The 19998-nt window shown below is 53.0% G+C and overlaps 6 protein-coding genes across 6 annotated transcripts; 5 read left to right on the forward strand and 1 right to left on the reverse strand.

Moving 5' to 3' along the window:
• Positions 1–37: 37 nt before the first annotated feature.
• Positions 38–1534, reverse strand: BO66DRAFT_384264 (COP9 signalosome complex subunit 6; the record flags this gene model as incomplete). Its single annotated transcript, XM_025646091.1, has 3 exons — positions 1232–1534; positions 659–1162; positions 38–588 (listed from the first exon to the last, which is right to left on the reverse strand). The coding sequence occupies exons 1-3, from the start codon at positions 1500–1502 to the stop codon at positions 38–40; spliced, it is 1326 nt and encodes a 441-aa protein (XP_025498829.1). The 5' UTR covers positions 1503–1534.
• Positions 1535–1698: 164 nt separating this feature from the next.
• On the forward strand, positions 1699–3723 carry BO66DRAFT_395755 (uncharacterized protein). Its single transcript, XM_025648295.1, has one exon. The coding sequence runs from the start codon at positions 1714–1716 to the stop codon at positions 3661–3663; it is 1950 nt and encodes a 649-aa protein (XP_025498830.1). The 5' UTR covers positions 1699–1713; the 3' UTR covers positions 3664–3723.
• Positions 3724–3986: 263 nt separating this feature from the next.
• On the forward strand, positions 3987–5219 carry BO66DRAFT_395756 (DNA-directed RNA polymerase III subunit C31). The gene is made up of 3 exons (XM_025648296.1): positions 3987–4243; positions 4382–4628; positions 4771–5219. Exons 1-3 carry the CDS (start codon positions 4133–4135, stop codon positions 5154–5156), a joined length of 744 nt encoding a protein of 247 aa, XP_025498831.1. The 5' UTR covers positions 3987–4132; the 3' UTR covers positions 5157–5219.
• A 477-nt stretch (positions 5220–5696) lies between these two features.
• tah18 (NAPDH-dependent diflavin reductase) lies at positions 5697–9417 on the forward strand (the record flags this gene model as incomplete). The annotated part of the gene is made up of 9 exons (XM_025649535.1): positions 5697–5855; positions 5954–6129; positions 6206–6304; positions 6417–6421; positions 6458–7868; positions 8003–8004; positions 8327–8388; positions 8609–9269; positions 9335–9417. The coding sequence occupies 9 exons, from the start codon at positions 5697–5699 to the stop codon at positions 9415–9417; spliced, it is 2658 nt and encodes an 885-aa protein (XP_025498832.1).
• A 668-nt stretch (positions 9418–10085) lies between these two features.
• Positions 10086–10898, forward strand: BO66DRAFT_334771 (uncharacterized protein; the record flags this gene model as incomplete). Its single annotated transcript, XM_025644218.1, has 1 exon — positions 10086–10898. The coding sequence occupies one exon, from the start codon at positions 10086–10088 to the stop codon at positions 10896–10898; it is 813 nt and encodes a 270-aa protein (XP_025498833.1).
• A 6781-nt stretch (positions 10899–17679) lies between these two features.
• BO66DRAFT_334886 (DUF500-domain-containing protein) lies at positions 17680–19608 on the forward strand (the record flags this gene model as incomplete). Its single annotated transcript, XM_025644221.1, has 2 exons — positions 17680–18911; positions 19065–19608. The coding sequence occupies 2 exons, from the start codon at positions 17680–17682 to the stop codon at positions 19606–19608; spliced, it is 1776 nt and encodes a 591-aa protein (XP_025498834.1).
• Between the last annotated feature and the right edge of the window lie 390 nt (positions 19609–19998).

Consider the following 19998-nt stretch of genomic DNA (forward strand, 5'->3'; position numbering starts at 1 on the left):
CACCCCACAAATCATTCCATCCGTTCAAAAAATCACTCTAGAGCACATCCCCGCCGCCCCCCATTCTCCCGTAGAGCATCTCCTCCCCACCATACCGCCCCTGCAATCCCGCCATCCGCATCTGTAGATCCACACCACTGCCACTCCCACCACCACCGCTCCCACCCAAAGAGCCCAAGCCGCCAGACGGGCCGGATTTCCGCGCGGCCGCGGCCATGGTCCGCCGGGCGTTGTTCAGGATGGCGGTGCGTCTGCCCAGTTCCCGCATGTTGCTGATGCTGTGACTGAGTTGGCCGAGGAGGGCGACGAGGTGGACGTCGTTGGCCTGGGCGAGGGTTTCACGGTTCAGGGCGCTATTGGCGGGAGGGGTGAGGAGGGAGAGATGGGAGAGGCAGGCGTTGATGTTGCGGAGGATGGGGTGGGAGAGGGTTGTTGTTGTTGTTGTTGTTGTTGTGGGTTGTTGGGTGGTGGTGCTGTTGCTGGTGCTGGAGGGGGAGGTGGAGATGCTGGAGACGTAGGATTTGATGAGTGAGATTCGGGATTCGAGGGTTCGGATGGCGTTGAGGCGGGTGTTGAGGCTGGCGATTACTGTTGTTTTTCGTTAGTATTTCCTAAGGGGCTTGGTTTCGAGGATTGGCAGGGGGGAGGGAGGACGTACGCTCTTCTTCTTCGGGCGAGAGGAGGGCTGATGGTTCGGTTGATGATTGTTGTTGTTGTTGTTCCTTGGTTGATTGTTTGGCCTTGCTTATTTGCGTTGGGTCTGTGTTGGTGCTCGAGGGATAGATGGCTGCGTTGCGGGCGGTTCGTGCGACGGTGTCGATGCCTATCATCTCGGCTTCGCCGGTCTCGATGGAGTAAGGGAGTTCGCGGAACTTGATGCTCAGCGTTGGTGGCTGGTCCTCGCTGTCGACTTGCATGGTATTGGTGTTGGCATTCTCGCCTCCTTCGTACACGCTCTCGTAGATGGTGAGAGGCAGTTTGCCGCCTTTTGAGGATGCTCCGGCCACCTCGGCAGGGTGGAATGCGAGAAATACCGCGGATTCATTGTGCTTCTCGAGAATCAGGCGATGGATGGGTAGGTGGGATGCATTGGGGCCGCTGGATGGGCAGGTCGACCACCATCCGACTAGGTCGAGCGCCGGCGCTTTGTGCACGTCCTTGACTGTGAGGTAGAGTAGATGTCAGTTTATCGGGGCTGACCCGAGGGAGGGATGAGAGGTGTACGACTTACATTGCTGGACTCGCTCTGCAAACCAGCTATCCGGAATTCGAGCCTCCCCGTTCGGCCCTTCCGTTACCAGGCACTCGAATGCATGCTCTAAGGTGATTTCACGGCCGTTCTGCTGGCCCAGCAGCGCTCCGACTATGGGTCCCTGCTGGCATCGGGCTGCGTGGCGGGTGATGTGATCGGAGATCGTGAGTAGGATTAGAGGGTGAAGTTGGATATGAAGGCCGGAGTCAGATGCTTTGGGAGATACAAGTGAGTCGGAATGTTCAGACATTGTGTCACGACCTTGGGAATTGTGATGATGGGAGTTGGTGATTGCGATGGAGTTGGCGATGCTCTCTCATCATATCCGGAGGTACGAGCGGAGCTGTCAGCGGTTTGTCTTGTTTGCAACCCAGCTTTCCCTCCTCCCCGCGCTGAGCGGGCATCAATCCAGGTGCATTCATCCTGCAACAACACAGCAGAACAAGCTACACTAGAACAGCATGGCTGTGCCTACGACCTTTGAGGAAGCCAGACTTCATCTACAGCAGATCCAGCGTGATCCTTCTACCAAGCTGGATACTAACATCATAGATAAGCTGAAGTTAGAACTGACGGAGAATACGGACCGCAATGTCCCCGCCACTCTACTGATACAGATCTCGGAGCTCTTGCCGGTGCTTCAGGAAGATCCTACCCCTCTCACAACGCTCGCAATCAAAGCTGCAGGGTATCTCTCATTTAGCGATCTCCGTGCTGTTGACCCTTCTATTAATTTCATCGCGGGATTCAAAGCGCCCTCCCCACCAGTTAACCTCTTGGCCTTGTCATTGTTGAGCAAAGCGGGTAGAGTCCCGAGTGATGCTGCCATTGTCGCGGGGGACTCTGAGCTCGTCGCATCCCTGGTAGAGCTTTGGCTGTCGACTTCGTCTACCGCTGTCGCTCAAGCGGCGTTAGACACCATTTGGACCTTGTTGGAGATCGATCTCGCTAGTCCGCTGGAGCTTGGCGAGCATGAGCCTGATGGAACAACTGCTGGTCAAGGTCTGTTTTGGAGAAGAATCTTCACGGATAAAGATGTCTATGGACTGTTGTTCTCCATATGCAGTCTCGAGGATAATGGGCCTGGAGGCATCTCGAAGCGAGACAAGACAGTGGCTCAAGGGAGGTTGATGGGCTTCCTCGTGAAGGCAGGGCAACTGCGCTGGGACATCATCTCAAGTTCTCAAGTCGCAGATGTGGAAACCAAGTACCAGAGCGACAGCCTTCTTCACTTTGTCGCCTGCAGGATGGTTGACCGGGGCGATGTGTTGATGCACATGACTCTGATCAACTTCTTCCATGACCTGCTGGCCATCGACGCCCCGGGTCTCATGGCCCGAATGACCGTACAATCCGCGTCTACCTTCTCCTCGCCAGCGCTTGACTTCCTCATCTTAAACGATATACACACTACTTTGTTGGAGTTCTACCTCGATGAGTCCAAACTGGACTCTATCGACCTGGCCTATCTTTGCGGTCCAATCATGTCCTACGTGGCACAGTACGCTGAACTGTACCCCAACCACCTTTTGCAGAATCCTCGACATCTGCTAGACCGCATTGTATCTCGCGTCGCTGCATCTGTGGCAATTTCGTCCGCTCAATGGGCGCATGGGCCCGTCCCCAGCGGACAATTGAACGTGCTTTCCTGCTTGCCTCGAGTCTTGCTCGTGGAAGCCAGCAAGCAAGTCCTGAACGCGGTGCTATCTGTTCCCAGTAGTCCCCCGAATAAGGAGGCCCTCGACGTGCTCGCCAAGGTCTTTCATGGCCCGGTCAAACCCGATCTGGCTGACTCGATGGAGCTGAACACGTCCGGCCAAACCCCAACCGACTGGCACCAAGAAGCAGCGGCCGCTCGGGTCCTCTACTTCCAATACACGAATCAGCACACTGGATTCTGGACAGATGTTGTCGCGACCGCCGACATCCTCGCTATGAAGGATGTCTCCTTGGCCGCTATGTCACTTATGAAAGCGATCATTACCGCCAATTGGCAGGTCTTGCCGGCTGAAGTGCCGACCTCTGCTCCTGGCCATACCAGGTATCAGCTCCCTACTGAACAAAGCCTGGAGACTCTTTCTCCAGCGGCACAGGGCGTTCTTCCGTCAAGTGGTGCCTGGGCCGCTCTGACACCACCGGCTCTTACAGTCCTACTGCCATACCTTTTCAAACCTCCGCGCTCATATTCCGAATTTGTTGGAGGCGGTGCCGCAGATCCACAGAACGCGGTATGGAAGGTGGCAACTGCGAAGCATGAGGTGCTGGTCGCTTTGTATGACGGTTTGAAAGAGAGCGGCGGACAGATGGCTGGGTTCGACGATATCATGCGTACACTCCGTCAACGCGTCAACGAGGGCCCATGGGGGCCAACCACTCAACATGGCAACCAAGTTGCAACTGTCGGGCTGTAATAGGTACTTCTGCTATTTTCTTCTTCGTTTCAGTGGTTCTCGGAAGCAGACTTAGTTATTTTTAGCGTTTAAATCGTACAAGCCTGAGACAAGTAAGTAGATGATATACGCCACTGCATGCAGGAAACCTCACTCAGTACATAACCACTTGAGATCTGATTGGTTGACATTGGAAGTAAGATGTCAGGGCTCCCGCGCGACAAGCCCTTATTTCCTACTTCAGCGTATCTCCGAAGGCGGTGACTCCAAGCTCCGCCGGGAGTCCAGAAGGTGAGCCCTTGGTGAGCCCTTGTACTTTTTTTCTCCAGCCGCGCTGCAGCCCCCTCTGAAAGTCACTCTCATTGCAAGTCTTCCCCGCCGTCGCCCTTCGACCTTGGTACAGCATTACTGCCGCTGTGACGAGACGAAGAGGCCCAGGACGAAATTGACACCATATCTCCATCTGACATACCCCTCATCTTCTTTCACCATGTCTCGCTTCGGAGCCAAGAAGGGCCGCAAGCTCCCCGGAGCAGAATTCAGTTGGGAAACTGGTGAAGGAGGCGGAGAAAATGACACCGCGCCGACGCCTCTCTTTCCGGTATGTTTCTGTCTGTCTTTCATTGGGAGGAACGAATGCATCCGTCTTCTTTTTTTTTTCGAAACAAGGATTTTCCCGGCATCAGTGTCGGGGTCCAATACGGATCCCATGCTAACAACTTTTTTTCCGACATTCTAGAAATACCATGTCCCCCGCGCCAGGCCGTTAACCCCCCACGAGCAGATCCAGGTGGATCAATACCGGTCGCTTCGAGAACGATTCCACGATGGGCCGTATTACTCTGTGCTGGACTCGGCGACGTCGTCGGCCAAGAAGGAGAGTGCCGCGCGGGTACACTTCGATCCGTTCCATGGGATGCCCTCGTACTCGGGCAAGTATCAGAAGAAGATGCGGACGTTGCCGAAGTTGGCGGGGAGGGAGTATGGTGAGTTGTGTGCCGTTTTGTGGTTCCCTTGTGCTTGAGGTGGAAGATTTGGGGTTGCTTGTCTGGTTTTCCTAGTTGGGGGGGCTTCTACTTCTAAGGAGATACATTTGCTAACTTTGAGGGGCTGTTTTTGCTGCTGCAGTGATGAAATTCTTCCCCAAGGAATTGTGGCAGACCATTCAGCCGAGCTTCAAGCCCGATGCTGCGATGGACGGATACGTGCTGCGCATTGATCGGCCCGGAATCCGGCGCGGGTTTGAGGACGATGAGGATGAGGAGGACGACGAGGCGGGCAAGAAGGGGAAGAACGCAGAGGAGGGCGATGCGGAGAACGAGGATGATGAGCGGGAGGTCCTGGACCCCGACGAGGAGGAAGAGGAGATCATGGATGATGACTTCGAGGATGACGACGACGATATGGGTGGGGATTACAACGCGGAGCAGTACTTCGATGGCGGCGACGATGAATACGGCGACGATGGGTTCGGAGATGGTGGCGGCGGGGGTGCTGATGAGGATACGTATTAAAAAGCGGGCGCTTATTTTTAAGATACCCTTATATTCATTATCTCCTTCGATCTTATCAATCTGAGCGATTTATCGGGCTTTATGGTTTGAGACATGTGTACGGAGTAATTGGCCGTGTTTTCTTTTTGGGAACCATACTGTTCGCGAGCAGTTGTAATTAGGTTCAATCAGTAAGAATGGTTTCTTGTCAAAAAATGACTTCTTCAAAGGATTTGATGTTATCTATATACACATCACCAGGTAGAAGACTCTTATCAACTCGACTTCCAGACCCAGCAATCCATACTACCAGTGAAAAAGACCCCAAATTCCCCTCGCAACGAAGAGACCGACCGATCGTCGGGATGACGTCATCCCGCTCTGTCGGCGCAAAAGGCCTTCGTTCCGGAGGAGGGGGGCTTCCCAAAAAAAGATAGCGAGTGAGAGTGAGAGTGAGAGTGAGTGAGTGAGTGACTGAAACCGCAAAAAACGGAAGTGACTCGCTCCCGCTCTTCGATATCAACTACAAGTATTGCGCAAGCACGTGCCATACCGGAAGCAATGAGCAGCAATTCTCAGCTAACCCAACAGAGACGCTCTGCGCTCGTCCTCTATGGCTCCGAAACTGGTAATTCTCAAGAGGTCGCCGAGGAGCTCGGCGCATTAACCGAGCGGCTCCATTTCAAGACCCATGTTGCGGAACTGAATCAGTACAAGCCGGTACGGTTTCTCCCATCGCCAGCGATGTAGATGGTTAAGAGAGAGTGTGTGTGCGTGTGTGCACGAACCTCCAACGCTGACTCCAACGATACTGTTAGGAAACACTCAATTCGTACACGCTGGTGCTACTTGTTGTTTCCACCACCGGGCAGGGCGATTTCCCGGCTAATGCGCGATCGTTTTGGCGATCGTTGTTGTTGAAGAAGCTCCCCGCGACGTTCTTGCGTGGGGTCAATTTTGCGGCTTTTGGGTTGGGGGATAGTTCCTATCCGAAGTGAGTGCGTGGGAGATGTTTTGATGGGGAAGGTTCACAGTAGTTAAGCTGGGAAGCTGATTGACGTTGGGTATAGGTTTAATTGGGCGGCTCGCAAGCTGCATAAACGATTGCTTCAGTTGGGCGCGGAGGAGATACATCCTTGCGGAGAGGCGGACCAGCAACATCCCGAGGGGTGAGATTTTTGTTCCCTTGCTCATTGGCAGCAAACAGCCCGGGAGATACGGAGATGCTGATGTGATGGTTGGTAATAGTCTTGAGGGGACGTTTATCCCGTGGTTCACCAGGCTTCGTGAGCATCTGCTCGACACATATCCGCTTCCGCCAGGGCAGGTGCCGATACCGGACAACGTTCAGCTGCCTCCGAAATGGGTCTTGCAACTACGAGATGATGGGGAGGAATCCTTGACATCGGAGCGAGCCGCAGGATTTGATGCAGGAGTCAATGGATCTTCTGAGCTGGACCGACTCGGTCATGATCTTCGGCCGCTGCCAGATACGCTGACGGCGACACTGACAGAGAATAGGCGGGCGACTGCCGCGAATCACTGGCAGGATGTGCGCCATTTGTCCCTGACCGTCCCTGAAGCAGTGTCCTACGTTCCTGGGGATATGCTATCCATCACCCCGAAGAACTTCGCCGTCGACGTGGACAATCTCATCACGATGATGGGCTGGGAGGCAGATGTCGATCGGCCGGTGACACTCGTCCCTGGGCCGACATTGCTCTCGGCAGACGACGAGGATATGCCTTCTCCGCCTATTCAGGGTCTCGACTCATATCCCAACCTGACCCTACGCGCTCTCCTTACCGACTACCTCGACATTCAGGCCATTCCTCGCCGAGCGTTCTTCGCTACAGTGGCTCATTACACGGATTACGAAATGCACAAGGAGCGTCTTCTGGAGTTCACCAACCCCGAGTTCCTGGACGAACTGTGGGATTATACCACTCGGCCGCGACGCAGCATCCTGGAGGTGTTGCACGAGTTCGACTCGGTGAAGATTCCATGGCAGCATGCGGTCTCGGTGTTTCCGATCATGAGAGCGAGACAATTCAGTATTGCCAGCGGGGGCGCCCTCAAGCATACAGCGGAGGGGGGCACTAAATTTGAGCTGCTGGTCGCTATCGTCAAGTATCAGACAGTCATCAAGCGCATTCGACAGGGGGTCTGCACCCGGTATCTATCGGTGCTTCAACCCGGAAGTACACTGCAAGTGCAGTTGCAGCGTGGGGGCCTCAACTCATCGGTCAATCAACTAGTAGGACCGACGGTCTTGATTGGCCCTGGAACTGGAATCGCGCCCCTGCGATCGATGATCTGGGAGAAGGCCGCGATCGTCAAGGCGTACAAGGAAGAAAACCCTGGAGTTGAGCCTCCGATCGGGCCAACTCTGCTCGTGTATGGAGGTCGCAACAGAGAGGCGGATTTCTTCTTCGAACAAGAGTGGGAGGAGTTGGGTGAGCTGGTCCGCTTGAAGGTCCTGACTGCCTTCTCGCGAGACCAGACGCAGAAGGTCTACGTTCAGGATGTGATCCGCGAGCATGTCGGCCTCCTCTTTAAACTCCTGCATGACATGCGTGGCTCGGTGTACATCTGCGGATCCTCTGGGAATATGCCCAAAGCCGTGCGGCAGGCCCTCACTGAGGCATTTCAGCACGGACCGGAGGTGGAGACTGATCGGTTCAATGAACAGGGCGCCGAGCAGTATCTGCTGGGGATGGAGAAGACAGGCCGGTATAAACAAGAAACGTGGTGATCATTGTGTCGGTTAGTGAGACCGACTGCATAGACCTTTGGGGGGGTACGAGACATGAGAGACCATTTTAGAACATAATTCAAGCACAATGAGGTCATTTGCCCTCTATCAGCTGTCAGGAAGACTCCAAGTAGTATTCTATTTAGACATCTGCCTTGACTGCTCTGACTTACCTCGGTTGGAGGCGGGATTGACACAGGCGGGGAGAGATGATGAGCTCGGCCCGCCTCGGGGGCTTCTCCGCCTAGAGTCACCTGCTTTCTGCCGCGGATGGATTGTGAGTGAGTCTGTGACTGCTCCGACGGATCGGTTTAAGCTACAACACTTCTTCCTCTCTCCCCCATCTCTCTTCCCCCTCCTCCCTCGCGCTCTTTACATTTTCCCCCTCACGAGCCCATCGGAACTGTACTCACCTGGTCCAACATCTCTCACATAGCAATCACAATGGCCAGCAACCTGCGGATTCTTGTCCCCATCAAGCGGGTTATCGACTATGCGGTGAGTTTTTATTGCCCTGCCGTGCTCCGGCTTCGGTGAGAAGTTGAAGTTGCCGAGTCGAATCTCCGCGCCACGATGCCCTCATAGCCATTGCACTGCACTCCCCCAATACTGAAGTCCCAAGTTCGAAATCAAACTCAACATGCTCATATCCATACGACATGGCGATAATCTCCGAATTTAAAAAAAGATAAACTAAAGACCAATCCCTACTAAACAGGTCAAACCCCGCGTGAACAAAGCCAACACCGGCGTGGAGACGGCCGGCGTCAAGCACTCGCTCAACCCCTTCGACGAGCTCTCGGTCGAGGAGGCCGTGCGCCTGCGCGAGCGGCACACCAAGAAGCAGAGCCCGATCAAGGTGGACCAGATTCTGGCGCTGTCGGCGGGCGGCCCCAAGTGCGCGGACACGCTGCGCACAGCGATGGCGATGGGCGCGGACCGGGCCTTCCACGTCGACGTGGGCGACAGCCCGGACGGCGGGCCGGAGCCCCTGACCGTGGCCAAGATGCTGCAGGCGGTGGTGAAGCAGGAGAACATCAACCTGGTGCTGCTGGGCAAGCAGGCGATCGACGGCGACCAGGGCCAGACCGGCCAGATGCTGGCGGGTCTGCTGGGCTGGCCGCAGGCGACACAGGCCAGCAAGGTCGAGATCAAGGACGAGAGCGGCACGGTTGAGGTTACACACGAGGTCGACGGCGGCGTCGAGACCCTGCGCGCGCAGCTGCCCATGATCATCACGACGGACTTGCGGTTGAACGAGCCCCGGTACGCCACGCTGCCGAACATCATGAAGGCGAAGAAGAAGCCCCTCGAGAAGAAGACGTTGGCCGACTTCGGCATCGAGGATAAGAAGCGGTTGAAGACGATCAAGGTCACTGGTGAGTTTCCTGGCGTGTTTCTATCAGTCACGAGAAGGGAATTGGAGCTAATTGTCTTTCTTTAGAACCTCCCGCTCGCCAGGGTGGTGGTAAGGTTGAGGATGTGGACGGACTCATCGGCAAGTTGAAGGAGCTGGGTGCTCTGTAAGGGTTTGTGGTGGAAAGGAGCGGAGCATTTGCGTATGTTTGTGTTTTGTGTATGTTTATGACTGACTACCTGCCTGCCTAGACTTGGTTCGGTATCTTTACCTTTTTATTCCCCAAGGGGATATATATCATTTTTTGCATACATTTCTTTTTCGTTGCTCTTCCTTGACTCGAAGTTTTCCATATTCTAGCCCTATCTATTGCATCCTCCTTGGACTACTAATATGCAGATCCATCGGTGACATGCATACCTCTCCGTCTCCGTCTTCTATCACGCAAAGATTATGGATCGCTTCGTGATGACTGCCTGACTCGCCATCGTTCTGCGTCACAAAGCATGTGGTAGTCCTATCCCTGCAGTTTGAATGAAATGCTCAATTTCGAAAAGAAAACAAAGAATGGTTCGAGTGCATTGACAGACAAAGATCCAACAATATGCTCTATGGGAATCCCCCTAAAATAGCCCAAAGAAAATCCTTTCCACGCTTCCACCCTGCAATTATAAAACCAATGGGAACAGCCAGATCTTGACTCCCATTCTCGACCGGCCAGTCCACCATCTCATACAAGATAGGTTTCCACAGAGAAGCAGCATAATTGTTCGAAAAATTGTCGACTGCTACTAAAGATCAGCAAAATCGCGGTTTACCAGCAATGGCCGACGTGAGAATGAGCACCATTCATCCCATCGACACTGAAGATGGGGTTCGTAGCCTTGTCAATACGATCATCGCGCATCCCTTCGAGCCACTCTACATCGTTTGGAAAGGTGTAAATCTCTCCCGCGAAGGTACCCTGAGCCTGATGCTAATCTACCTGGAATGCATGGACAACATCTACGCAGTGGACCTCGAGACCCTCGGCGCGCGGGCCTTCTCCACGACCGCGAGTTCCCGTCTCGACAAGACTACCAGCCTCCAGGCCATCCTCGAGTCCCCCAACCGCACCAAGGTCTTCTTCGAGGTGTGGAATGGCTCGGACGCGCTGTTCAGTCAGTTCCAGATTCGCCTCCAGCGCGTTGCTGACCTCCAGCTGATGCAGCACGCCGCCTCCGAGGGCTGGCGGCGCGACAACAGTCGGGTGACCAATCTCGCGGCGTGCATCAAGGATGACGCCGGGCTAACCGAGCCCGAGGCGCGCCGCTGGCGGGCCGAGAAAGAACGCGGCCGCCTCAACTGCTTTTATATCGGCCGCGACGGAGACAGCCACATCCTGCGTCGCCGGCCGCTGGACAACGACTTCCTCAACTACTGCTCGGCGGATATCGCTCACTTCCCCAAGCTCGACCGCCAGTATCGGCGTCAGCTGGACGAGTTCTGGAAGTGGGCGGTGGAGCGGGAGGCGCAAGCCCGGGTCGTCGAGTCCCAGCAGCCCGGGTTTCGGTCTCGGGGTGGCTGGCGCGGTCGGATCTTCGGGCCCTGGAATGGGGATCGGGTGCAGGCACTGCGGATTAAGTTCATCGAGGAGACCGGGGGGGAATAGTGTGTTTGGGGAGGAATAGGCAACTGGTTGCCAAGATTGGCGACGAGGATTTTGAGCATTCGGCTCGGCCCTTTCTTGCGGTGGGTTTCTTTGATTCCTTTCCTTTCTCTCAATAAATGAAGAACTATAAAAAATCAACATTCAAACCTTTTGAAAGAATTATTCTCTCGTGCCTCCCATCCTATGTAAATGTAGTTCTGCGGTAGCTACTACAGCCATAAAGCCCTTGTTCGGCTGCCATAGTTTAAGACCCTGCCTCTTTCCATATTCCCCAATCCCATCGAATATCAACACCTCTGTCGTAATCAAATCTGCCTACTAGGTACAATCCTTAGCCCCCTAAACATCCCTCAAGCAGTGGTAAATAGCAACTCTCACGAAACTCCTGGTTTGACCAGAAACCATAAGATCAACAATAACCCACCCACCAAATGTCTATTCATAGAACCAAAAACAAAAGCAAAATCCAGCTCGACCGCCCCATGTATAGATATACTATACTCCACAATGTCCCAAGTATATTAAATCTCCTGCATGGCCCTTCCACTCCTGGTTCTAGTGAGGCGTAGCTCGCATTCTAGAAGCGCAGCAGAAAGCGATGCCCCGTTCTCTACTAGGTTGGATCTTGCTTCGTTTCAATTCCCGGTTTCCAGATGTTGATCGCGGGATAGATCGGGTTCGTGATCGGTGGAGATTTGCGTCGTGGTGAGCTGGTTGGGTTGATTGATCGATCGGTCGGTCGTTGGTGCGGGTTGTATGGATTGATGGATGGATGGGTTGGTTGATATGTCGGCTCAGGGCTGGTTGCGCGTGGAGGGATGTGATGTATCGCGTTTGGTGGTTGGAGCTGGGTTTTTCTGGAAGGGGTGGGTCGGGCTGTGGTGTTTATGGGTCTAAGGTTGTGTGATGGCTGAGGGTATATTGGTTTTCAGGGGCGGAAGAGTTTGATGGGTGGTGGGACGTTTTGGTGGTGGGGGTGATGGTCTTGGTGGTGGTGAAGTATAGATCTAGTTGGAAAGTACGGTATGTAGCTGATGGACTTGAGGGGTTTGCATGTTTGGCAATGTTTGGCAAAAGCAATGTGGAATGTGGATGTCATAAATGTAGTATTATGGGCTACTGAGTACAGGGACAAGAAGAGATAAGACACTTTCATCAATTTCACATAGGACGGGCGTGGAGTGGAAGTGTTCCTCAGCTCACCACATAGAATACTAATGTGGACGGACGCCGTGCGGAGCGGTACTTCGGCGATGTCTCGCGAATATTGTTCTCAAACTGGCTAGTGGGTGCTGGGCTATATTTTAGTCGAGGTGCTTACTCGGCAACCAGCAGGGCCGATGGCGTAGTGGGGAACTCGCCGAGCGTAGCAAGGTCAAACGCCATCGGTCCCGCGTTCGAACCCCGGCAGGGGAGAAGGGAATAACGCCTGACGCAGGAATATCCCCCCTCCTCCACCCCGTCGGGAGATAGAACTGGGATGAAAACCCTCGGGGATAAGAGAGGGGTTTCGTAGCACTGCACAGAGGAGTGGCCTACCAACTCATATGGTGGCTGCTCCTGCAGTGTGAGCTTTTTGGTTTTGATTTCTTCTTGGGTTGGTTGTATACAGTATTCCTTTTGTCTTCTTCTCTGGTGTAGCGGATGGTTCGTTGCGGTTGATGAGGTTTATGAGGGCGAGGGTGAGGGCGAGGGTGAGGGCGGAGGTGGGATTTTACTTCTATTTCACTCCGTGTTTGTTTGTGGGCAGGTCAATACTTGCAGAAGAGATTCAATAGATAGTGGCACGCGTCGTCTCGCGGTCTATGCGGCACTGACCAACGTAATTCTCTCTTATCGAGAGTCTGTACAGAGGAAAGTCCCCCCCCGTTTTATACTACGGCCCATTCGTGAGATGAGGACATGACGAGGCCAGCAGCCGATCCAGACGACCAGCCATTTACTAGATTTCTTGAGTGCTGGATACAAGCTTACAAGCCTCGGGTCACTTCGAAATGGGATTTCGATGCCGGCTTGTCAGCTTCTTATTCCATCTGCCGAGTTAAAGATCATCCATGGCCATGTCAAATCCGCAAGAATGACGGCCAGAGAGATGAGCCTTCGGCTTGATTGATGCTAAACTCAGAACCTCTCCACAAGAGCAACAGAAGATATGTAAACCAAAACAGGCGTGCTGGTTTCCATTGCTGTGATCAGCATGTGGACTCGCGCTTCGACTATCTACATCTACAGTCACGCAACTCGACATGCCGGTCCATTCTTGAGTAGAGTGACTAGTGATGAACTTCTACCCTGTGACCTCCTCGAGACATGTGTCTGAGGGGATGAGGAAACAGACTATACCGCTGTATGTATAGTCTACGTTGCGCAAGGTTGGACGGTGGGGGGACTCAGTGCCGCCGGAATTGTAGAGTTTCGGATGTGCCGAGTGCTGTCGGCTGTCTGTTAGGGTGAAGGGTGCAGCTGCAAGCTGTAGCTGTAGCGGAGTTGCAGCAGAAGGTCCTCCGTAAATCACACCCGTGAGCTTCATGACAGCAGCTGCTCTCTAAGTTACCTGTCTTAGTCCCCTAAAGAAGAGTTCTTCTGGCCTGCACATATACTGGTTTTGGTAAATTTGACGATGGAAAAGCGCCGCTGACAGCAAGTCGACTCGACAACACCACCCCACCTTTCTTTGCGGTTGCTATCACGTATCCTAGATCCTGCATGAAAGGGATTTAGATTGACCTACTATTGATTAAAGCTGAACCCACTAGTTTCTCGTGTGAAAGGTTGATCACGAACCCACGGTTCCTGAAGGCTGACAGGTACGGCGTACAGTATCGGTAGTTCTCCAGCTGCCAGCTGTCATGCGCCGGCTGCTGGATTAGGGCTAGGTCCATCATGGTCGGATCGAAGCTGCATCATGGATGGTAACCCGCCCAGCCCAGAACAGAAACAGAAGCTTCGTCGGTTCGCATGACGGGGTGGCGACTGGGGGCCCCTGGGGCCTGTCAGATTCAGATTCCCCGTGATGGGATTTGTGTGAAAGAGGGAGGAAGGAGACGGCGACTAAGGTATGGAAACTTCGACGGTTTCTGATTTGGCTGTCCTCCCTCGTTCTCTCAGCTTCGTCTGGAATGTTTTCTAGCTTCCATGTCGATGGAGCCGATTGGACCCTTCCGCGGGGATGCTTTGTCCACCGCGGAATGTCTGGAACAAAACAAACTCGAAAGGAATCCCAGATAGTTTTAGGGTTCATCCCGAATGTGTCTATCTTCGATATATCCCTACCAATCGAGTGGAAGCAGATCCAGAGAAAGCGCAGAGTTTGGGACTTGCGAATAGCTGCAAGATCGATCCCCTTCTGCACACACGCACACACACCTCCAATTACATATTACCATCATTGCAAGCCGCAATAACCGCAAACTGCAATTCCTCGTGCTGGGCCCCAACTCTCATCTCCACTGGAGCTTCTCAATAGACTTGAGTACCGTATGTGCAAAATGTGATGTGTATGATTAATCTTATATGTTCCCCTCGTTCCAGTGGCAAAGGATGATTGATGGAGTGACAAAAGTCAAATTTGGATGGGCATGTGTGGGAGAACATCATGCGGCCGGCCCCCTTTCTGGCCATCACGGGGGCAATGAGTTGATGAAAGCTGAATCGAAGGATTTGACCAGCAAAATCTGATATGTCGAGTCTTTTTCCGGGTTCTTGTTCTGTTTTCCCAACTCGGAGGCACGGAGCTTATCTATCTACTTCTGTTCGGTCTTTGGTTTGGTGGGGGGGGCAAGAAGAGTGGAGGACAGAAAAGGGGATTGTAGATCTGGATAGCTAGAGTCTTGGATTGAAGGACACGAAACAGGTTAAATCACTTCGGAGGGTTGAGGATCTGGGGCTAGACCTTTTGTCGCTGGGTTTGGTTCCTTTGTTGTTGAAGATGAGGTGCCGCCACTGCCATCATGTCAACGCTCGTCAGGTCTTTTCTTGTGGATGTTAAAATAGAACCTGTCTTCGAGAGGAAAAAACTGGATTCGGGGGTTTGAAGGGAGGGTCAACAACATCCCCCCGAGCAAATCGGACAGAAAAATCGATGCAGCCAATTGGGAAACTAAAAGTCCCCGGGAGAGGAGCAGAACTGGAAATTATCGACGGGCTTGTGTTTACGGACGGTGGACCATTGTCACCGGATCTGGAATGGGGGGATTGGACCTGTCATGAAAACCAGAGAGCAGGAAGGGAGGAGCGAGGATAAGGTACGTACGGAGTACAGGAAAAGGGAAAAACGCGAGGGTTGGGCTGAGAGTGAGTTGCAGATGGATGAGTGGGTTGGGATGGATGAATGGATGCACATACTATAACCTGAGCTGGACCCTCACCACTAACACTAAATGGACTAGACTACAAGGGGGAGGGGAGGTAGGAAGTATAGAGACAAGGTCGAAGAAGCAAAACAAATAACCCTCTCTGGGTCCTTTTGAGGGTAATTCACCTAGGCGACTACTCGAGGAGAAATAAAGCCGTTGTCGCAAGGGGGGAGGAGAGGGCGAGGGAGAGCTGAATTAGGGGAGAATTAAAGGTCTAGAGGCTGAAGGCTGGGGTTGGCTCTCACTCTTCTGCTTCTCTAGAAAGTTACCGCGATTGGATCTGTCAGATGTCCGTTCGCGGGTTGGATACATCGACATCGCATCCGAATGCAGGGATGGAGAATATTGAGAGGACTGTACGGAGTACTGGACTCTGTACTCCGCACAAAGAAAGACTGGTGGCAAAAAAAGACAAAAGACATTATCCGATTCTCGGCACGACTGTGAGAATTTCATGAGTAACTACGGAGTACCTAACTACCAATCCAGTTGGAATAACTATAGCCGAAGGGCAGGCAGAAGGAAGGAAGAGGCCCAGAAGGAAAGAAAAAGAGGGTCAGGTTCAGGGACCCTTTTTTTTTTTTTTCTCTCTCTTTCCCCTCGGGTAGACTAGACTACGCGGAGTACGGTACGTAGTCGATGACGATGCGATCTGATCAGCATGCAATTTCTGACTGTCTGGACCTCCGGTTGTAGGGCATAATTTAGTTCGTTCCGGGGAGAGGTGGATTACTCCAGGCAAGACAATTGTATTATTCTATGGGTCTGAATGGCGTGGTTCCTCAGTAAAAACAACATCAACAATAATAACAACATCTTTATCAAAATGAGAAAGAATGAGAAGCTGGAATGCATAGGAATTAGGAAATGAAATGGAAATTGAAGATGTCTGTGCTGGCCGCGATAAAGCCGAGCGACTGGGGCTGCTGGCTGGGGCTTATCGGCCGGTCATGCAGCAGTGCAGCAGTGCAGCAGTGATGCAGTGATGATGTCTTTCCTCTTTTTGCTTTCTTCATCTTTTCTTCCACTTTCTTTCAACAACTCACTCCTCCTCCTCCTCTTCTTCTTCCTCCGGCTGTTTCCTCCTCGTGATGCTTCGTCATCTGCCTCTTTTCCCTTTCCCCTTGGTAAGCAGCTAGCTTTCTGCATATCCGGAACCAGCCACGGCGCCACCTTCATGTTTCCAACCATGCCCTTCCGACCCAGCCGTGCTGAACTGATGGTGGTGCCTGGCCCTTAACTTAGTGGACTTACTCAATATTCTGTAGTTACCGGCACTCACGACTCTGTATTTTTTTTCATTATTCCCTTCTCTTTGCCAGCTGCAGCTGCATCTATACCAATTGGTTTTAGCTCTCTTACTTCTTATTCCCTCCCTTCTCCCTCCACTTCCTACTCTGTAAACTGCATTGCTTGTTAGGACTGTTATTGTTTTTATTTTATTTTATCTCATTTTACTTTTTCTTTTTCTTGCTTATTATTATTATTTTCTTCCTCTTTCCCTCCTTTCTTCAACCCCCCCTCCCCAGCGACTGCATCCATCTTCCTGGTCGTACATCTTCTAGCCTAGCTCATCTGACCCGCGAACCGGACGGGTTCGACACAGTCGATCATCACCTGCCGACTGAGTTTACTTACTATATATCTTTGCCTCCAAATCCAACTCTTCCCCTCTTTCCCCCTCATTTCCTGTGCAGGATACAGTATACATACTTACTCCCTGTCGCTTGGGTTTGACTCTGCATCAACTAGCCTTACCTGAACTACCAGGCCTTACAAATCCAATCGCATTGAATTGCTTACTACCCAACGTTGCCCGGCCCGTTTTGCCCTGGTAAGCAGTTCCTCCCCCGTCCGTTCCGTGGTTCCCCTCATAGAGACTCTCGTATGCTACCAGCCCTTGCCACTGGATCACCGGCTCTCTCGGTCTGGATCTGAGCGGATCTCACGGACATTTCCGTCAGTCGTCGCTGATGAGTTTTAATCCGATGATGATCATAAACTGTGCCCCCCCTTCCCCTCCTCCTTCCAACCAAAAGTTTCTCCGCGTTATTGCTTGCCTGCTTGCCTACTTGCCAACTCCATTCTTCTTCAGCCAGCTAATTTCCTTTGCGCCGCCTCTAGATAGTTGCTGGCATTCCTCAGACCCGCATTCCTCGGTTGTGTCAGCGACCATCGATAACTATCCGTTTGCTATTGTGCTGCATACATTCTCGAGTTACATTGGGGAAATTAAACGGCAACACATGTTTATTGCGCCCGCCGTCTTCGTCCATCTACCGTTGCGCTTGTGGTCATAGACGTGCGCTCCTACCTTGCATCCCTTCCTGGTCGCCCACTCCCCTCACCCAGGACTGAGTCCTGCTTTACTACCAGTTGCTGTGCGTCCGGCGATCCAAAGTGGCAGTCGCCGTTGAGTCGCCACAATGCCTTCGACTTTTTGGGAGCGGACAAAAGGGACGTCTAAGAAAGGATTCGACAAGGCATGGCACACCCTCGACAAACTGGGGGATCCCGTCAATCGACTCTCCAATCGAGTCGGCGCAGAGGCCTTTTGGCCCATGGCCATTGACAAAGAGAGCGACAAGGCAGCGCGCATCTTACGAAGCTTCTGCAAGGATGGCTTTTACAGCGAGGAGGATGCGGATCGCCAGAGTACCGACAGCGCGGTCAACCCAACGACTGGCAAGATCGACCGTCCCAAAGGCAAACAACGAGTCCTCAAGAAAATCCCTTCAAGAGTCATCCAGCAGGCCAAAGGCCTCGCCATCTTCACCACCATGCGCACCGGTCTCTGGCTAAGCGGCTCAGGCGGAAGCGGTGTTCTTCTGGCACGGATACCTGAAACAGGCGAGTGGAGTCCTCCGTCGGGCATCATGCTGCATACGGCGGGTATTGGGTTTTTAGCCGGGGTCGATATATATGACTGTGTGGTCGTCATCAATACATACGAAGCGCTAGAAGCATTCAAGAAAGTTCGCTGCACCCTCGGTGGAGAAGTAAGCGCCTCTGCCGGTCCTGTTGGCATGGGTGGTGTCTTGGAATCCGAAGTCCACAAGCGACAAGCCCCGATTTGGACCTACATGAAAAGTCGGGGGTTGTATGCAGGTGTTCAGGTTGACGGAACGATCATCATCGAGCGAAGCGATGAAAACGAGCGATTCTACGGCGAGCGCATATCAGTGACGGATATCTTGGCTGGCAAGGCCAGGAACCCTCCTGCATCAATTCAAACACTGATGCAAACCATCAAGGCCGCCCAAGGAGATGCTAATGTGGATGAAGCCCTCTTGCCACCTCCAGGGGAGGCTCCCGGTGATGTCGAAGTTGGCCCTGCGATCGGCTCCTTTGGTGTACCTGATCCAGAGGATCCCGACCCGTTTGGGGTCAAGGCGTTAGAAGCGGAAGGTCTTTTCATTCGCGAGGCTGGTTCGCGCAGTAGACCGTCGCAGGAGGCATTCGAGTTCAAACCTGCCCCAAGCAGTCCTATTTATGCCACATTCCGCCGCAGTCTCGATAGTTCACCCCGCAGCAGCTGGCGCGCGAGTGTGCAGAGCTATGCCAGCATGGATCGAGGGACCCAGACGGATGATGGTCCGGCTACAGCGCCGCCTTCTGTCAGTCGCGCCTCTTCTCGAAGTTATCGAGACCACGAGGAGTCTCGTCTAGGTGCTGTTATCCCCGAGCATGGCGAGTACCATGTTCCCACGGACGCTCCGGTCGCTGCTGCCGAAGAAGAAGACGACTTGGTGGACGATGACGATCTAGAGGTGCACGAAGTCAGCAGTGCAACTGTTTCCAAGCGAGAAAGCACCGCCCATTCCCCCGTTTCCATTGAAGACTCAACAATGCCTTCTGAACTTCGACGTTACTCACCCACGTTCACACGTGCCCGCTTGGTGACAATTCCCAGGCGTGTCCCACCTGCGCTTCCACCTCGCAACCCTTCGCGTACTCCTGGTTCAATCTCGACATCGACCCCAACTTCGCCGACTTCACTCTCCCGCTCTCATAGTCGTCGCCGGTCGGTAGCGTCGAGCCCTGGACGCTCTGGAATGATTGGCCTCACCGAACTACCCCTGCACTCCCTGTCTGACGACTCGCTCAGTGACTCCTCGTCCAACGCAGCAGCAGAATCGTACAGCAAGACATCACCTGACCGGGAGGATTTCCACTCCGTGTCCAGCCTCCACGACTCGGATGCCGCTTTGGAAAAGGAAGCTAACATCGAGGAGATTCATGCGAGTTCTGACTTGCGGGTCATTTCTGCCGACGACAAAGCTGAACTTGCAAAAACACTTGCTTCCGATGCAGATGTGAAGGGTGCAGCAGCGGCATCTCCTCACCTTGCATAAAGATGCGTCACAATCTTGCTTTCATCAGCGTTTCACTTTCAAAAAGACTTTGCTTTCGTCTGTATATATATATCCTTCAGGCACATGCTTGGGACAGTGGTCCTCTCATATATGACATTGATTGACCTGCAAGGCACCCAATACCGGTCCTCGCGATCTTTCTATGTCTGTGACTTTATTTATGGCCTTCGATGTCAATTTTGCAGCGTGTTTGGAGTTGATGGACTGGCTATGGGATACCTGGGCGTCTTGGCTTTGTTTTCTTGAATGGAATCAGGATTTGGGCTGGAAGCCATTGATTGCTCTGGGAAGGATAGCCAGCGCTGGGATTTGGCGCTTGTGCTGTTTTGGATCTTCTTTTTTTTTTTTTCCATCTCCCTTGATAAATCC

Source organism: Aspergillus aculeatinus, assembly GCF_003184765.1.
Source record: "Aspergillus aculeatinus CBS 121060 unplaced genomic scaffold BO66scaffold_69, whole genome shotgun sequence".
In the NCBI taxonomy this organism is placed as follows: domain Eukaryota; kingdom Fungi; phylum Ascomycota; class Eurotiomycetes; order Eurotiales; family Aspergillaceae; genus Aspergillus; species Aspergillus aculeatinus.

What these genes read in the sequence shown, in the direction of transcription:
- BO66DRAFT_395756 (XM_025648296.1), top strand. Translation starts at nt 4,133, where the DNA reads ATGTCTCGCTTCGGAGCCAAGAAGGGCCGCAAGCTCCCCGGAGCAGAA. An exon ending in CGCCGACGCCTCTCTTTCCG is followed by an intron (nt 4,244 to 4,381) that starts GTATGTTTCTGT and finishes CCGACATTCTAG; the next exon opens with AAATACCATGTCCCCCGCGC. An exon ending in GTTGGCGGGGAGGGAGTATG is followed by an intron (nt 4,629 to 4,770) that starts GTGAGTTGTGTG and finishes TTGCTGCTGCAG; the next exon opens with TGATGAAATTCTTCCCCAAG.
- BO66DRAFT_395755 (XM_025648295.1), top strand. Translation starts at nt 1,714, where the DNA reads ATGGCTGTGCCTACGACCTTTGAGGAAGCCAGACTTCATCTACAGCAG.